Source organism: Sinohyriopsis cumingii, chromosome 10, assembly GCF_028554795.1.
Source record: "Sinohyriopsis cumingii isolate HCF-2022 chromosome 10, ASM2855479v2, whole genome shotgun sequence".
Classification (NCBI taxonomy): Eukaryota; Metazoa; Mollusca; class Bivalvia; order Unionida; family Unionidae; genus Sinohyriopsis; species Sinohyriopsis cumingii.
The window spans coordinates 2,595,264-2,608,274 of NC_142970.1; the positions used below are offsets into that span (position 1 = coordinate 2,595,264).

Sequence of the window (13,011 nt, forward strand, 5' to 3'; positions counted from 1 at the left end):
TCAAATTTTCATATTTAAAGTCCATTATGTGCATACTCTTGAGGGATCAGTTTGACTTTTTTGCACTAATACATGTATGGTGGCCATGTTAGAGGCATGGCCTCCCAAGAGAGTACTTTTAATACCAACTCATCAGTGCCAAGGGATTCTGGCTGTAATGGCTAGTGGCTTCTGGTCAGGGTCCAATTCAAAAGTGGGAACACTGTAATGGGAAAAATAAAGACACCAATGGAATTTTCCACTAGTCCAGAAGATTCATGAACCCTAATAATTAATAATGGCAAGAATGAAATAATGTATTGCACCCAAGGAGACCACCCTCAAACAGTTTGAGTCAGTGAGAATACACCCTCACATAATCTCTCTGATACATATCTACAAATTTAAGGTGCAGCGAAGATGTTATTTCTTTTTTAAACCAAAACAATTATGCCCAGGAAAATAAATTTACATTATTTATAACCCATGCATGTAGTATTTAATTAATGACATATTTTTTATCGTAAATTGATTCTAATAGAATTAAGTGACAAATGTATATTGTAAATTGAGTGCATATTAAGGTCCTACCTTTTTTCTGCTAACAATATCCTTTATTTGATTTTGCTTGAATTTAATAGATTACTTATTCATCTTTGGCAAAGCATATAATGCTATGACCATGTGTTTCTTTATCTGTGTCTCCTTTAACATTTCCTGTTCTGAATAATTATACAGTTCCACAGCACTAGTCTCTACTAAACCTTTGGGTAGCTTGCACTTTAGGATAAGGAAGATCCCTAATGGCTTCAAGGGTAAATGGTCAAAAGATCAAGGTCACTGTGCTGGAAAGAATATAAACTTATGTCTGCATAATAACTTCACTTACACAAAAACTTGAGATCTGCACCACAGACCTGGATTAAATTTAGTGGATGACTTGCACTTGCAGTAAGGATGAAGTAATTTTGTGGTCAAAAGGTCAAATGTCAAGGTTACTGACTGAAAGGATAATAACCACAGCCATTGACCAGAGTTTGGGAAGGAAATGCTTTTGATGTATGGAAGAGGTGCATTGATTGGAGTGAAAGTTTTAAAGGTCACCAGATAAAAATGGGTTTTTCAGAATATCTTTTGTTTGAAGTTCCTTGACAAAACTTTGTGGATGACTTGGTCTTTGGACAATAAAGCAGCCTATATATTCTGGATATATAGTTCAGAGGTCACAGTCATGTTAAGCTGAATAAGAATAATGGTTCATGACTGTAACTTTGATTGAAGAGCACATAGCATAATCAAAGGTGAAGGTCTTTGAGACCCATTGGCCCGTAATCTTCAGAGTCAACCATGCCCTTCTAGTTCCTATACAGAGGACTATTAAATGTGCCATTTGCATTACTCTTGATTTTTGTAATTTATTTTGTTCTTTAAGTGTTTTTTTATAATATATATTTTAGTTAAAATATCAGAATCATAAGAATCATTGAACATCTGAAATGAAAAAGTGTGATCTCAATTTTGATTTGCAGAAGGCGTAGGGAGGAGGAGGCACAGAGAGCAATGGAGCTGGCACGTAAACTTGCTGAAGAAATGGCAAGGAAGCAGGCAGAACTTGAAGCCAGGCTTCGTTTTAATCGCTCAGTTCAGCTGGAGTCATCTGGATTGGATCACACTCAAGATATTACTCGTGCCTTTGTCTTCTCATATTTTGAGCTGCTGCAGTGGCTGGGACTTGATATTCCAGAATTTGAGTTACTCAAGTTGAACCAGTACTAATTTTAGTTCCTTTGTATTCCTCAAACACAGTTTACTGCCTATTGCCCAGACCAGAATTGTTCCCATTAAATTTATGTGATTTGATTATGGTCAGATTATTGAATATTGATCTTGATTATGTTTCCACTAATCATGATGGTGCATCTTTTAGCTAATACTTGGGTCAGTGGAAGTCAGATAACAGATTCTCATTCATGAAAAGTCATTTTGTTTTGCATATATTGTTATCATGATGGTATTGTGAATTGAACATTAATTCCTGTTATCAGACTACATTGATGGTAAGGTGAATTGAACATTAACTCCTGTTATCAGACTACATTGATGGTTAGCTGAATTGAACATTAATTCCTGTTATCAGATCACATTGATAGTAAGGTAAAATTGAATTGCAGTTTCTCATATCAGGCTATATTGATGTAAAAGATGGAATGATTGAAAAATAGAAATGGCTAGGAAGCTGATAACAACTATATTTAATGCCCACTTTTCATATGTTTAACAACAAGAGACTTAATTACATTATTTTGACAAAATCTCCCCATATATTTATGAATATGAAATAGAAATTGACATGGTTTTGTCAAAATCTCCCCATATATTTATGAATATGAAAATAGAAATGGATATGGTTTTGACAGATTCTCTACGTATATTTATGAATGTGAAAATAGAAATGGAAGATAAATATTCTGTGTATTAGGTCAAAATGCCACCCAGTTTAAAAAGTATATGCCTGGTACATTTATGTTTTCTTTTGTCTTTGCATGATTTGCAATTTCTCGGTAGATAAAAAACCAAAGCAATATTGTACAATGTTGAAAATGTCTTTTTATATTGGTAAAAGGAAAGTGATTTTTGTAAGTTGATTTTGTCAATTACTATCATATGACAGATAAATAAGTTTGTCTATTACTGTCACATGACAAGTAAGTTTTTTTTGTCTATTACTTTCACATGACAAATAATTAAGGTGGTCTGTTACTGTCACATGACAGATACTTAAGTTTCATTATATGTGTCATCAGATATAACACTGCTAAATTCTCAGTTCCTATTTTGATTGCCTGAGGTGACTTTTACATCTTGTGATCAAAATACTACATTTCCTTCACAAGATAATTTTATTTCTTGTCATTTTACCTTGAATTCAAAATAATGGTTCTGAACTTGAGAAGAAATACAAAAGTTTAATAAGCAGTCAAATTAAAATAAATTCAGAATGATCTTAAATGGAGATCTGATTTCAACACAGACTGATCTTAAATGGAGATCTAATTTCAACACAGACTTGTCTTAAATGGAAATCTAATTTCAACACAGACTGATCTTAAATGGAGATCTGATTTCAACACAGACTAATCTTAAATGGAGATCTGATTTCAACACAGACTGATCTTAAATGGAGATCTAATTTCAACACAGACTGATCTTAAATGGAGATCTAATTTCAACACAGACTGATCTTAAATGGAGATCTGATTTCAACACAGACTGATCTTAAATGGAGATCTGATTTCAACACAGACTGATCTTAAATGGAGATCTAATTTCAACACAGACTGATCTTAAATGGAGATCTGATTTCAACACAGCAGATCTTAAATGGAGATCTAATTTCAACAGACTGGTTTTTTTATAGATCTGACTTGCAGCTTTGGGGTGGGTGTAAAACAAATTAGAAATCAAAGTGGTAATTAATCCTGTTTGGAGTGACTGACAGTGCTGCAAGGTCATCAGTAATGATTACTTGTAAATACTACTACTACTACTAATACTACTACTAATAATAATAATAATAATAATAATGTCTTTATTTAAAGAGGGTAAATTCAGTGTGAAATCTGACCTTACTCCCTCAACTCCAAGGACATAGACTGTTTCATTATAATCCTTGCAGAGATTAAATAGTAAATGTGAAATACTTTCTATATTTCTAATCAGTGTGTGGATGGATGCATTTTGAGTAATGATAGGTACACTTACTCAAGGTAGAGAAAAATGGGAATTTGTCAAATATAGTGGTACTAAAAGCACATGAATAAATAAGTCTGTTTGTTTTAATTTTTACTGATTTTCTATTAAAACAAAACTAAAACTATTTCTTCAGTTACTGGTAACATTGCTTGCCCAGTATTCTTAAAATAGTAATTGCTGATGAGAAATTCTTTGTCCATCATTGACTGAAGTGTATGTAGCATTCTATCTGGTTCCTTATACAAAGTTCTGTTTGCATCCTAACATTTAGAAAATGTTACAAAAGTGATAATATGAATGTAAAGGCATTTCTTTATTGTATTTGTGGACAACTCAAGTCCTTCCCATCATATATGGCTTATGAGATCATTGGTGTTTTCCCGTCACGCTAAATACCCAAAGGCTTACTTGTTTCTGTTTAAAATAAATCTTTACTGAAGTTCCTCTAATTCTCTGTTCCTAAATATCCAAGTTTTCCAGGAATGTGGACTTTGAGATGAATTTGAATATTTCTAAATATGGAAGTATACAGCAGTGTTTATCTTAAAATATTCTTTGTCTAAAAAATATCTTGATGCAATTTTTAAATACTGCATAGTGTTCATCGTGAACTAACAGTAAATCATTTCTCAGGGAGACATTAACAAATGTAGATCAAGTTGATTAGCAGTACTCATAAATTAATGTATCAGTCAAGATGGAATTGATTCCCTTTTAATGTCAGGGCTTGTAAAACAACATCAAACTTGGAATTGCTTCCCTTTTTATTTCAGGGCATGTAAAACACCAACAAACCTGGAATTGCTTCCCTTTTTATGTCAGGGCATGTAAAACACCAACAAACTTGGAATTGCTTTCAATTTAATGTCAGGGCATGTAAAATACCAACAAACTTGGAAATGCTTCTCTTTTTATGTCAGGGCATGTAAAACACCAACAAATTTGGAATTGCTTCCCTTTTTATGTCAGGGCATGTAAAACAACAAATTTGGAATTGCTTCCCTTTAATGTCAGGGCATGTAAAACACCAACAAACTTGGATTTGCTTCCCTTTTAATGTCAGGGCATATAAAACACCAACAAACTTGGAATTGCTTCCCTTTTAATGTCAGGGCATGTAAAACACCAACAAACTTGGAAGTGCTTCCCTTTTAATGTCAGGGCATGTAAAACACCAACAAACTAAGATCGATAGCTAGCATTACACTGATAAACCACCAGAGTCAAAACAATTAAAATGTTTGCATTGGTCAATTCCCAAGATACTGATTTTAGATGTTACTTCAGCAAACCACTGGCAGTGTCTGTACAATACTCTCATCTGTACTAATAAAAGTCAGCACATGGCAGTGACTGTGTACAACACTATATCATCTGTACTAATAAAAGTCAGCAAATGGCAGTGACTGTGTACAACACTTTATCATCTGTACTAATAAAAAGTTAGAACATGGCAGTGACTGTACAACACTATATCATCTGTACTAATAAAAAGTTAGAACATGGCAGTGACTGTGTACAACACTATATCATCTGTACTAATAAAAAGTTAGAACATGGCAGTCATACAGCCTCAACTGTACTAATAAAAATTAGAACATGGCAGTCGTACAGCCTCAAAACAGCTCATGATGACTGAGCAAAAATATTGACCAAAATGAAAGAAAAAGGCAAGTTGTGTTTTATTAGAACTTACAAGTTTATTTTTGAATGTATCACTGCCAGTTTTAGGAACAATGTATGGATAAGGCATAAGCATCAGCTTGGGACTTAGTGATTTTAACATGAAGTTAGGTTACGCAAATGTTACAGTGAACTTAGCACCCTTATGCATTGCAATTGGCAGAGACAATTCATCTGTTAATTTGCTTGTGCTGTCATTTCCAAGGACTATTATATTTTCAACAGTTGACACAATAAATTGACTTTAGCCACATATATAAAAATGAGTAAATCTGAATTGAAAATTAATTTTCATCGATAAAACAAATGATATATCAATCTTTCACTTACTTTGATTGGAGTTTTTAAATGTTAAGCAAATAATAATCTATTTCTGTCTTTTCTATAAGAAAATTATTGTTATCAAAACCTGCCTCTGTGTTATAAGCAGATTTGTGGGTTATGAGGGTGCACTAAAAAATGGAGGTAAAGTACATTTGTTTCATATTTTAATATTACAACTCCTGCGTAACAGTCATGAAATTAAATAATTGTTTAAGAAGAAAACTGGTCTGTATGAACATTAGTACATTTCAAAACATTGAGAAAAATTACGGACTCGGTTTCCCTCACTTGTGTTGAAAATTTGTTGATGACCCATAAACTTGCACCCCCCCCCCTTTAAGTTTTGCTGTTCTTTGCCCTTGTATTACCGTTCAATTCATTGCACCATATTGATTTTGGATTATTATTTGACTACAGTTTTGTGATAAGTCCTGCTGTGATATTATATTGAACTTATAAAATTTTGGAAATGTATTAGTAGAAGCTGCTGGTTTTTCTTCTCAATTTAAAAACAAATTGTATTGTAGTACTTTTCATTGAGATAATGTATATGTATTTGTTGTTATGAAACCATTGTCAGATAGTAAAAGTACATATGTTTTGTTATGAATTCATTGTCAGATAGTACAGTGGAACCCGGCTATAACGTGATAATTGGGGTCCAGCAAATTGGATTGCATTAATATCGGGGTCACATTAGTGTGGGGTTTTACAGTATTTTACTTTTTTCAGAGAACAACTCATTGGCACATATACTTGTATTCATGTCGAATGTATATGATGAATAGAGTATCAACACCAGTTATTATCGAGCCATCATGTCATGCAGTTCATCCATAATGCATGTAATTCCATTGAATAATAGCACACAGATTTACATTCAATAATTTTGTCCCAGATCATTGTGTCTGAATTCAAAATCTAATATACAGCATTAACAGAGTATTAACACCATTTACTTTCCATCTGATATCGTATTGGGGGGCTTGCAGTTAATCCATAATACATGTAATTCCATTGCAAGAATTGCATAAATGTTTAAACTAATCAATAATTTTTGTCACACATCATTATGTGTATGAATTCAATGGGAAAACAGCAAAATTAGGTTAAGAAAGACAAAGCACATGTACGGTTCATTATATTCCAGGGTCTATGAACGGTGTCTGTGCAAATTTCATACTGCTAAAATTTTCTCTTATGTGTTTCCGTGTACATTTATCCATTGCTAATTTCCAATATTTAATGCTTGTATGCCTATTTGTGTGAATGACTACAGCAAAATATAATTTAGTCAACACATGCTTTTAGTGTGCATATAACTTTTACTTCAGATTTTGTGAACATCGAAAGAAACGTGTGAAAACTGCTATAAATAATCATTGCACAAAGTGCAGAGGACAACTTGCATTTGTGAACTTGCTTTTACATAGCGGTAAAATATTTTTATGAAAAATAGGAAATTAATAACGAGTTCATAAACAAACACCATACTCATGTAAAACCAGAGAACTAAGTTCAGTAGGCCTGCAGTGTTCACGAGTCACTTATAAAAAAAATTAAGCTGAACGCATGTACAATTTCATATCCTTTCAATTTCCAGATAATAAAGCGGACATTATTTACTGGTCAACTGATTGTGTCTAATAACACTGCCAAGCCCAGCAAACATGTTGGCAGCTTTCATTTCTTGATGTTTATTAAATTGTGAGAATCTTTTTTCAACCACCGCAATGTCTGCTGTTTGGTTGTGTATGCAGTTAAAGAAGAAACACATGTTGGCTATTGTTTGAGCAACAATTTGTATACAGAAATGATTGAAGACAATCACAAAGACAACTTACTGGCTTTTCTCTTGGATCAGTAAAAAGTAACATTTCCGATAATGTTTATTTTGGCATAACACTTCAAGAACCTGGCGAAATTATTAAATTTCAGAAACTATGCCACAATTGTTTTATATGAAAAATCTTACGCTAACTCTTCCTCAAAATGATAATAAATGTTTAACAGACTATTTCTTGTACACAAAAAAAAAATCCCGGTACGAGAAAAATACATGTACATGTATTTAAAATTTTAGGAACCACGCCACAATCATATTATATTCAAATTCGCGATCTCTTCCCCAAAATGATAATAAATTTTTATACACCATTTCACGTACTCGGACCAAACAATATTTTTTCATGTGCGAATGAATATACGAGATTTCGGGAGCCATGCCACTAGCACATTATATCCGAATTTGTGTTATCGCGGGTCGTGTTATAGCAGGGTCACACTGTACAATTACATATGTTTTGTTATGAAACCATTGTCAGATAGTACAATTACATGTTTTGTTATGAAACCATTGTCAGATAGTATAATTACATATGTTTTGTTGTGAATCCATTTTCATTTTTTAGAATCAGCTGAATGGTATTTTCTTTCAAATGAAGAAATAAAAAACGGAGATATTTGTTCCCTCCTAGATGCATGGAAAATTTTTAACAATTATGAAATTGTGTAAACAGTGCTGGTTTATCTTTATTACTGTACAGTATATCAAGTGACTTGAACATCTCAGCCAATTCTGTATTGTTGTACAGCATATCAAGTGACTTGAACATCTCAGCCAATTCTGTATTGTTGTATAGCATATCAAGTGACTTGAACATCTTAGCCAATTCTGTATTGTTGTACAGCATATCAAGTGACCTGAACATCTCAGCCAGTTCTGTATTGTTGTACAGCATATCAAGTGACTTGAACATCTCAGCCAATTCTGTATTGTTGTACAGCATATCAAATGACTTGAACATCTCAGCCAATTCTGTATTGTTGTAAAGCATATCAAGTGACTTGAACATCTTAGCCAATTCTGTATTGTTGTACAGCATATCAAGTGACCTGAACATCTCAGCCAGTTCTGTATTGTTGTACAGCATATCAAGTGACTTGAACATCTCAGCCAATTCTGTATTGTTGTATAGCATATCAAGTGACTTGAACATCTTAGCCAATTCTGTATTGTTGTACAGCATATCAAGTGACCTGAACATCTCAGCCAGTTCTGTATTGTTGTACAGCATATCAAGTGACTTGAACATCTCAGCCATTCTGTATTGTTGTGCAGTATATCAATTGACTTGAACATCTCAGCCAATTCTGTATTGTTGTACAGCATATCAAGTGACTTGAACATCTCAGCCAATTCTGAATTTTAGTATTCAAACTTCTTTAGGTTTAAAGTTTTCTATATATGAAAACTGCACAGTAAAACTGTTTTATTAATGACGGCTTTTTGACACTGAAAATTTAGTGTTATCATATGATTTCAGATATTGCTGAAACATTTGTATTTGTGCATTCATCTGATGTTTTCTGTTAGAATGAAAAATTAAGAAAGGATGGACTAAAAGAAGATGGGGGAGTATTTGAACAGTTTAATACTCATTTTATAATTGCATGAGAATAATTGTCAAAAAAAGCCTTCTTGTAATGAACATGTTCATTTTTCAGTATAAATTACATTTTATTTTCAAAATAACCAATCATTGAAAGGTTGTTTAACATATTACTCCAAGAGGTTTCAAGACACATCATGTGCACCAGCAAAATCGTGTACTACATCACTGTTTTTGTATGTTAATATGGATACATGTAAGTATTATTGCTTGTTGAAACCACTGGTAAATCTTACATAATTTAATAGTGTTGCATCATAATTTTTAAAACAGTGATTGATTGGCTATTTAAAATGAGTTGACATGACACACCACCACACCCTTTACTGGTCTTTATTTTGATACAATGTCATTAAGTTTAAACAAATTAAAGATAAATCCAAAACATGAATTTCACTTGACAAGACATTTAATTGGCATTTATTTCTTAATGTGTTACAACCAATTTGGCATTACCATCATTTTAATTGATTGATATCTTGTTGTGTATTGTTATTTACAGTGTATTGAGAATTTTAACAAGATAATTTAACAAAAGTTTATGAAATGCGTCCACTTATTCATAAAAAAAAGTTGCAAATTCCAAAACTTTCCATTCACTACCTGACAATTTGTGTGATAAAACAAGTGATCTTTCAAGGTTTTATTGACCAGTTTTTATTCAGCAGAAACAGACCTATGACTTAGGGATTTTCTATAAGAAACGATGAGATTGACTCCTGCTTCATCATTATAAGCTGGTTCATGAGTTATGCAGGCACACTAAACTGAGTAAGTAGTGTGTTTACTTTGTAAATACTCAGGTGTGACACAGACCTAGATCTACTGTAGCATAATGTGTCGTTAGTCTGGATCTACTGTGTTTACTTGACATTTCATGAATGACGTCTTACTGTAACTGATATCATCTAGATCTATGCAGTTGAATGTGTCATGTAAGAGCAAATAAGATGGCTTTACTTCCTTATACGTTTGGAGATTCTTTTTATTTTATGGCCCATTTCAGCAGAAGATACTGAGTTGGCAGTTTTTCGTGATAACGATTTCTTAAATTTTTAACATTGTTGGAATTTGAATTACAATTCACTCAGATAATTTTCACGAATTTCCAAACATCTAATGTTTCTTTTGCTACAAACAAACACATGCTTGCCATAAAGTGAAAGAAACTACAAAGAAAGTTATAAAACAAACCAAGCCTATGATTGTAATTGTAGGACAAATTATTTGTTTTATTAATTACTTTAAGTGTTGTTTCCCACCACCTCCACAGGAATGTTGAATAGGTTTGATGCACACTCCTATCATAACAAGTGATTGATGCAGGCACATGATGTTCACATCAAGGTTTCAGAAGTTTTAAAAAAGCTAGATTTATATAAAAAGTTGACTTTGTATTATAAGGATTTTGTCCCTTTTTTGCTTTCAATTTGTTATGCCTTTTTAGGGGATGTCTAAAGTTATTTGGTACTTTATAGTCAGTATTGTGCTGATGTGCCACAAAACCCTATCTATACATACATACATACATACATATTTGATTATAAGTGATTAGACATATATTGTATGGCATAAGTTTATGAATAAATTGCCAACATTTTCATTTGGGTATTGCAGGTTGGTTTCAATTTTACCGACCTTATATAAATCTGTTTGACTTACAATGTTTTAGGCCAAAGTTTTTCAACAGTGTATAATCAACTATCAGTAATAGTGTGATTATCATTATATGTCAATAAAGCAGGCACCCCCATTTTATCAAATAGACTCATCCGGCATTTAAATACTGAGACATCTTAGAATGAACGCCCTGTTTCAGTTCACAGTGTATTATGCTTAAAAACCAGATTTTATCAAGCTAAGAAACTTGTTTTATCAGTTATGGTAAAGATCATAAATATAATGGAAGTATAAAAAAACTGGCCATAATTGGGATCAGTGACTTTTGGTTAGTAATGTTAGGGTCTATCTAAAAATCAGTAAAAGCCTGTTTATATCAAACCTGGTAATTTCACTTTTATCTCTATTAGAATGTATTAATAATGCTTATAGCAAACCAAGTAATTCATTTTTATCTCTATTATAAAATATTAATAATGCTTCTTCATGTATGCAAATTTATTTTGTATTAACCATGAATTGATTATCTCCATGTTTTTATTAACCATGTTTACTGTTAATGAAAAAACGTATGATAGGTTTGATATGTAGCAAAGTGTGGTCTAGGCAGTGTGGACAGTTTTGTCAGGTTCCAATGCAGTTTACAGAATTTATAAGTCAGAGTTAAGAATTGTAAATATACATCATTTTGATAATTTTAATAGTAATTTTACCCAAAGCATAATTATTATTATAAACTTTGTAAAATATTTTGAAATTATTTTTATAGAAACTTTTTGATCTCCCATGTATAACAGCAATCTGTTTATAGGTGTGATCATATTTTTGAACACTGATGCCACTTTTAGCTAGATAGCCTTAAAAGCTAAGTGAGCTTATGTTATGGCCCTGCATCTGTCATACTTTATCTGTTATGCTTCATCTGTCATGCATTATGCATCCATTAACAATTATATTTTCAAATTCTTCTCAAAAACCACTAGACCACTTTAAACCAAATTTGGTAAACAGCATCCTAGTATAAAAGCCTATTTCAGTAATCCACTGTGTAATGTGTGCACCATTAATAAAAATACAAAAACCTTTAAACAGCTGCTCAAACTCTGCTCAACAGATTTTGACCAAGTTCGACAGAATAGATCATTGCAGGAAGGGTTTTCAGTCTGTACAAATGAGGCTGATCCACCATCAAGTATGGCTGCCATTACTAAGAATAGCAAGGATTTCAGACTTCATTTTGTGAGAACTGCTCAAAAGAATTTTACCAGATTTCATAAGGCAGACTTCATTAAAGGTCTTTCAGGTTTGTACAAATGTTGGTGATCCACCATCAAATATGGCTGCTGTTTCTAAAATTATATATTTTTGTAATAATTTCTTCTCAGAAACGGTTCAAGAGAAGTTGACAAAATTTGATAGAAAGCACCACAGATTGAAGGCCTTTCATATTTGTGCAAATGGTGCCAATCAGTCATCAAAAATGGTTGTCATTACTAATAAATAGAGGAAATATGATCAACTTTGTCTCATTAAGTTCTGACCAGAATCTGACTAACTTTCAAAGAAAGCATGCAGCAATGAAATCTTTTGTTACTGGACATGAGAACACTGGTATTTATAGATGAAACATAAATAGAATTTGAGAAAATACGACTAAATCTTGAAAGTTTTGTTGATTTCAGAATAATGAATTAAGTGCAAATTCATCTGTGTTGAGAATTTCATTTACAGTGAAAAAAGAAAAATATATTTTGAAAAGACATTATTTACACAGTAAAATTTATTGTTCATGAATTTCAATTTTAACCACACCCTTTATGCAAGATTTTGAATTCAGTATTAACATTTCATAAAGGTGTGTTTTTGTGTACAAGTGAGTGGTTTTTGTACTCAAGTTGAATTGTCTTTATATATTTTTCTATAAAAAATAAATATCTTCTGAACTTAATTATGTCTGTTTTCAGTTATTGAATATCTGACCCTACTAGACACAGTCAAATAATGCCCACGTTCATTATCAAATAAACTACTTTTATTTATTTATTTATTTTTTAAAATGTATTTATTTATTTATTTATTTATTTATATTAGTCCAATCATAGTTTTATATGTAGGTGTGGTGTCTCTTTTTTTACTAAATTTCTTACTTATATAAAAAGATATAACAACTAATACAGATTGTATTTGTTTCTTTTATGTT

At 32.1% G+C, this 13,011-nt stretch overlaps 1 protein-coding gene across 1 annotated transcript in view; it reads left to right on the forward strand.

Annotated features, from left to right (window-relative positions):
* The window catches only part of LOC149789493 (uncharacterized), a 328,072-nt gene extending 315,313 nt beyond the window's left edge, over positions 1–12,759 (forward strand). Inside the window, exon 27 of the mRNA XM_089971520.1 lies at positions 1,509–12,759. Coding sequence (XP_089827646.1) covers positions 1,509–1,755 — 247 coding nt within the window. The 3' untranslated portion in view covers positions 1,756–12,759. The remainder of the gene's footprint in view (positions 1–1,508) is intronic.
* The last annotated feature ends 252 nt before the right edge of the window (positions 12,760–13,011 follow it).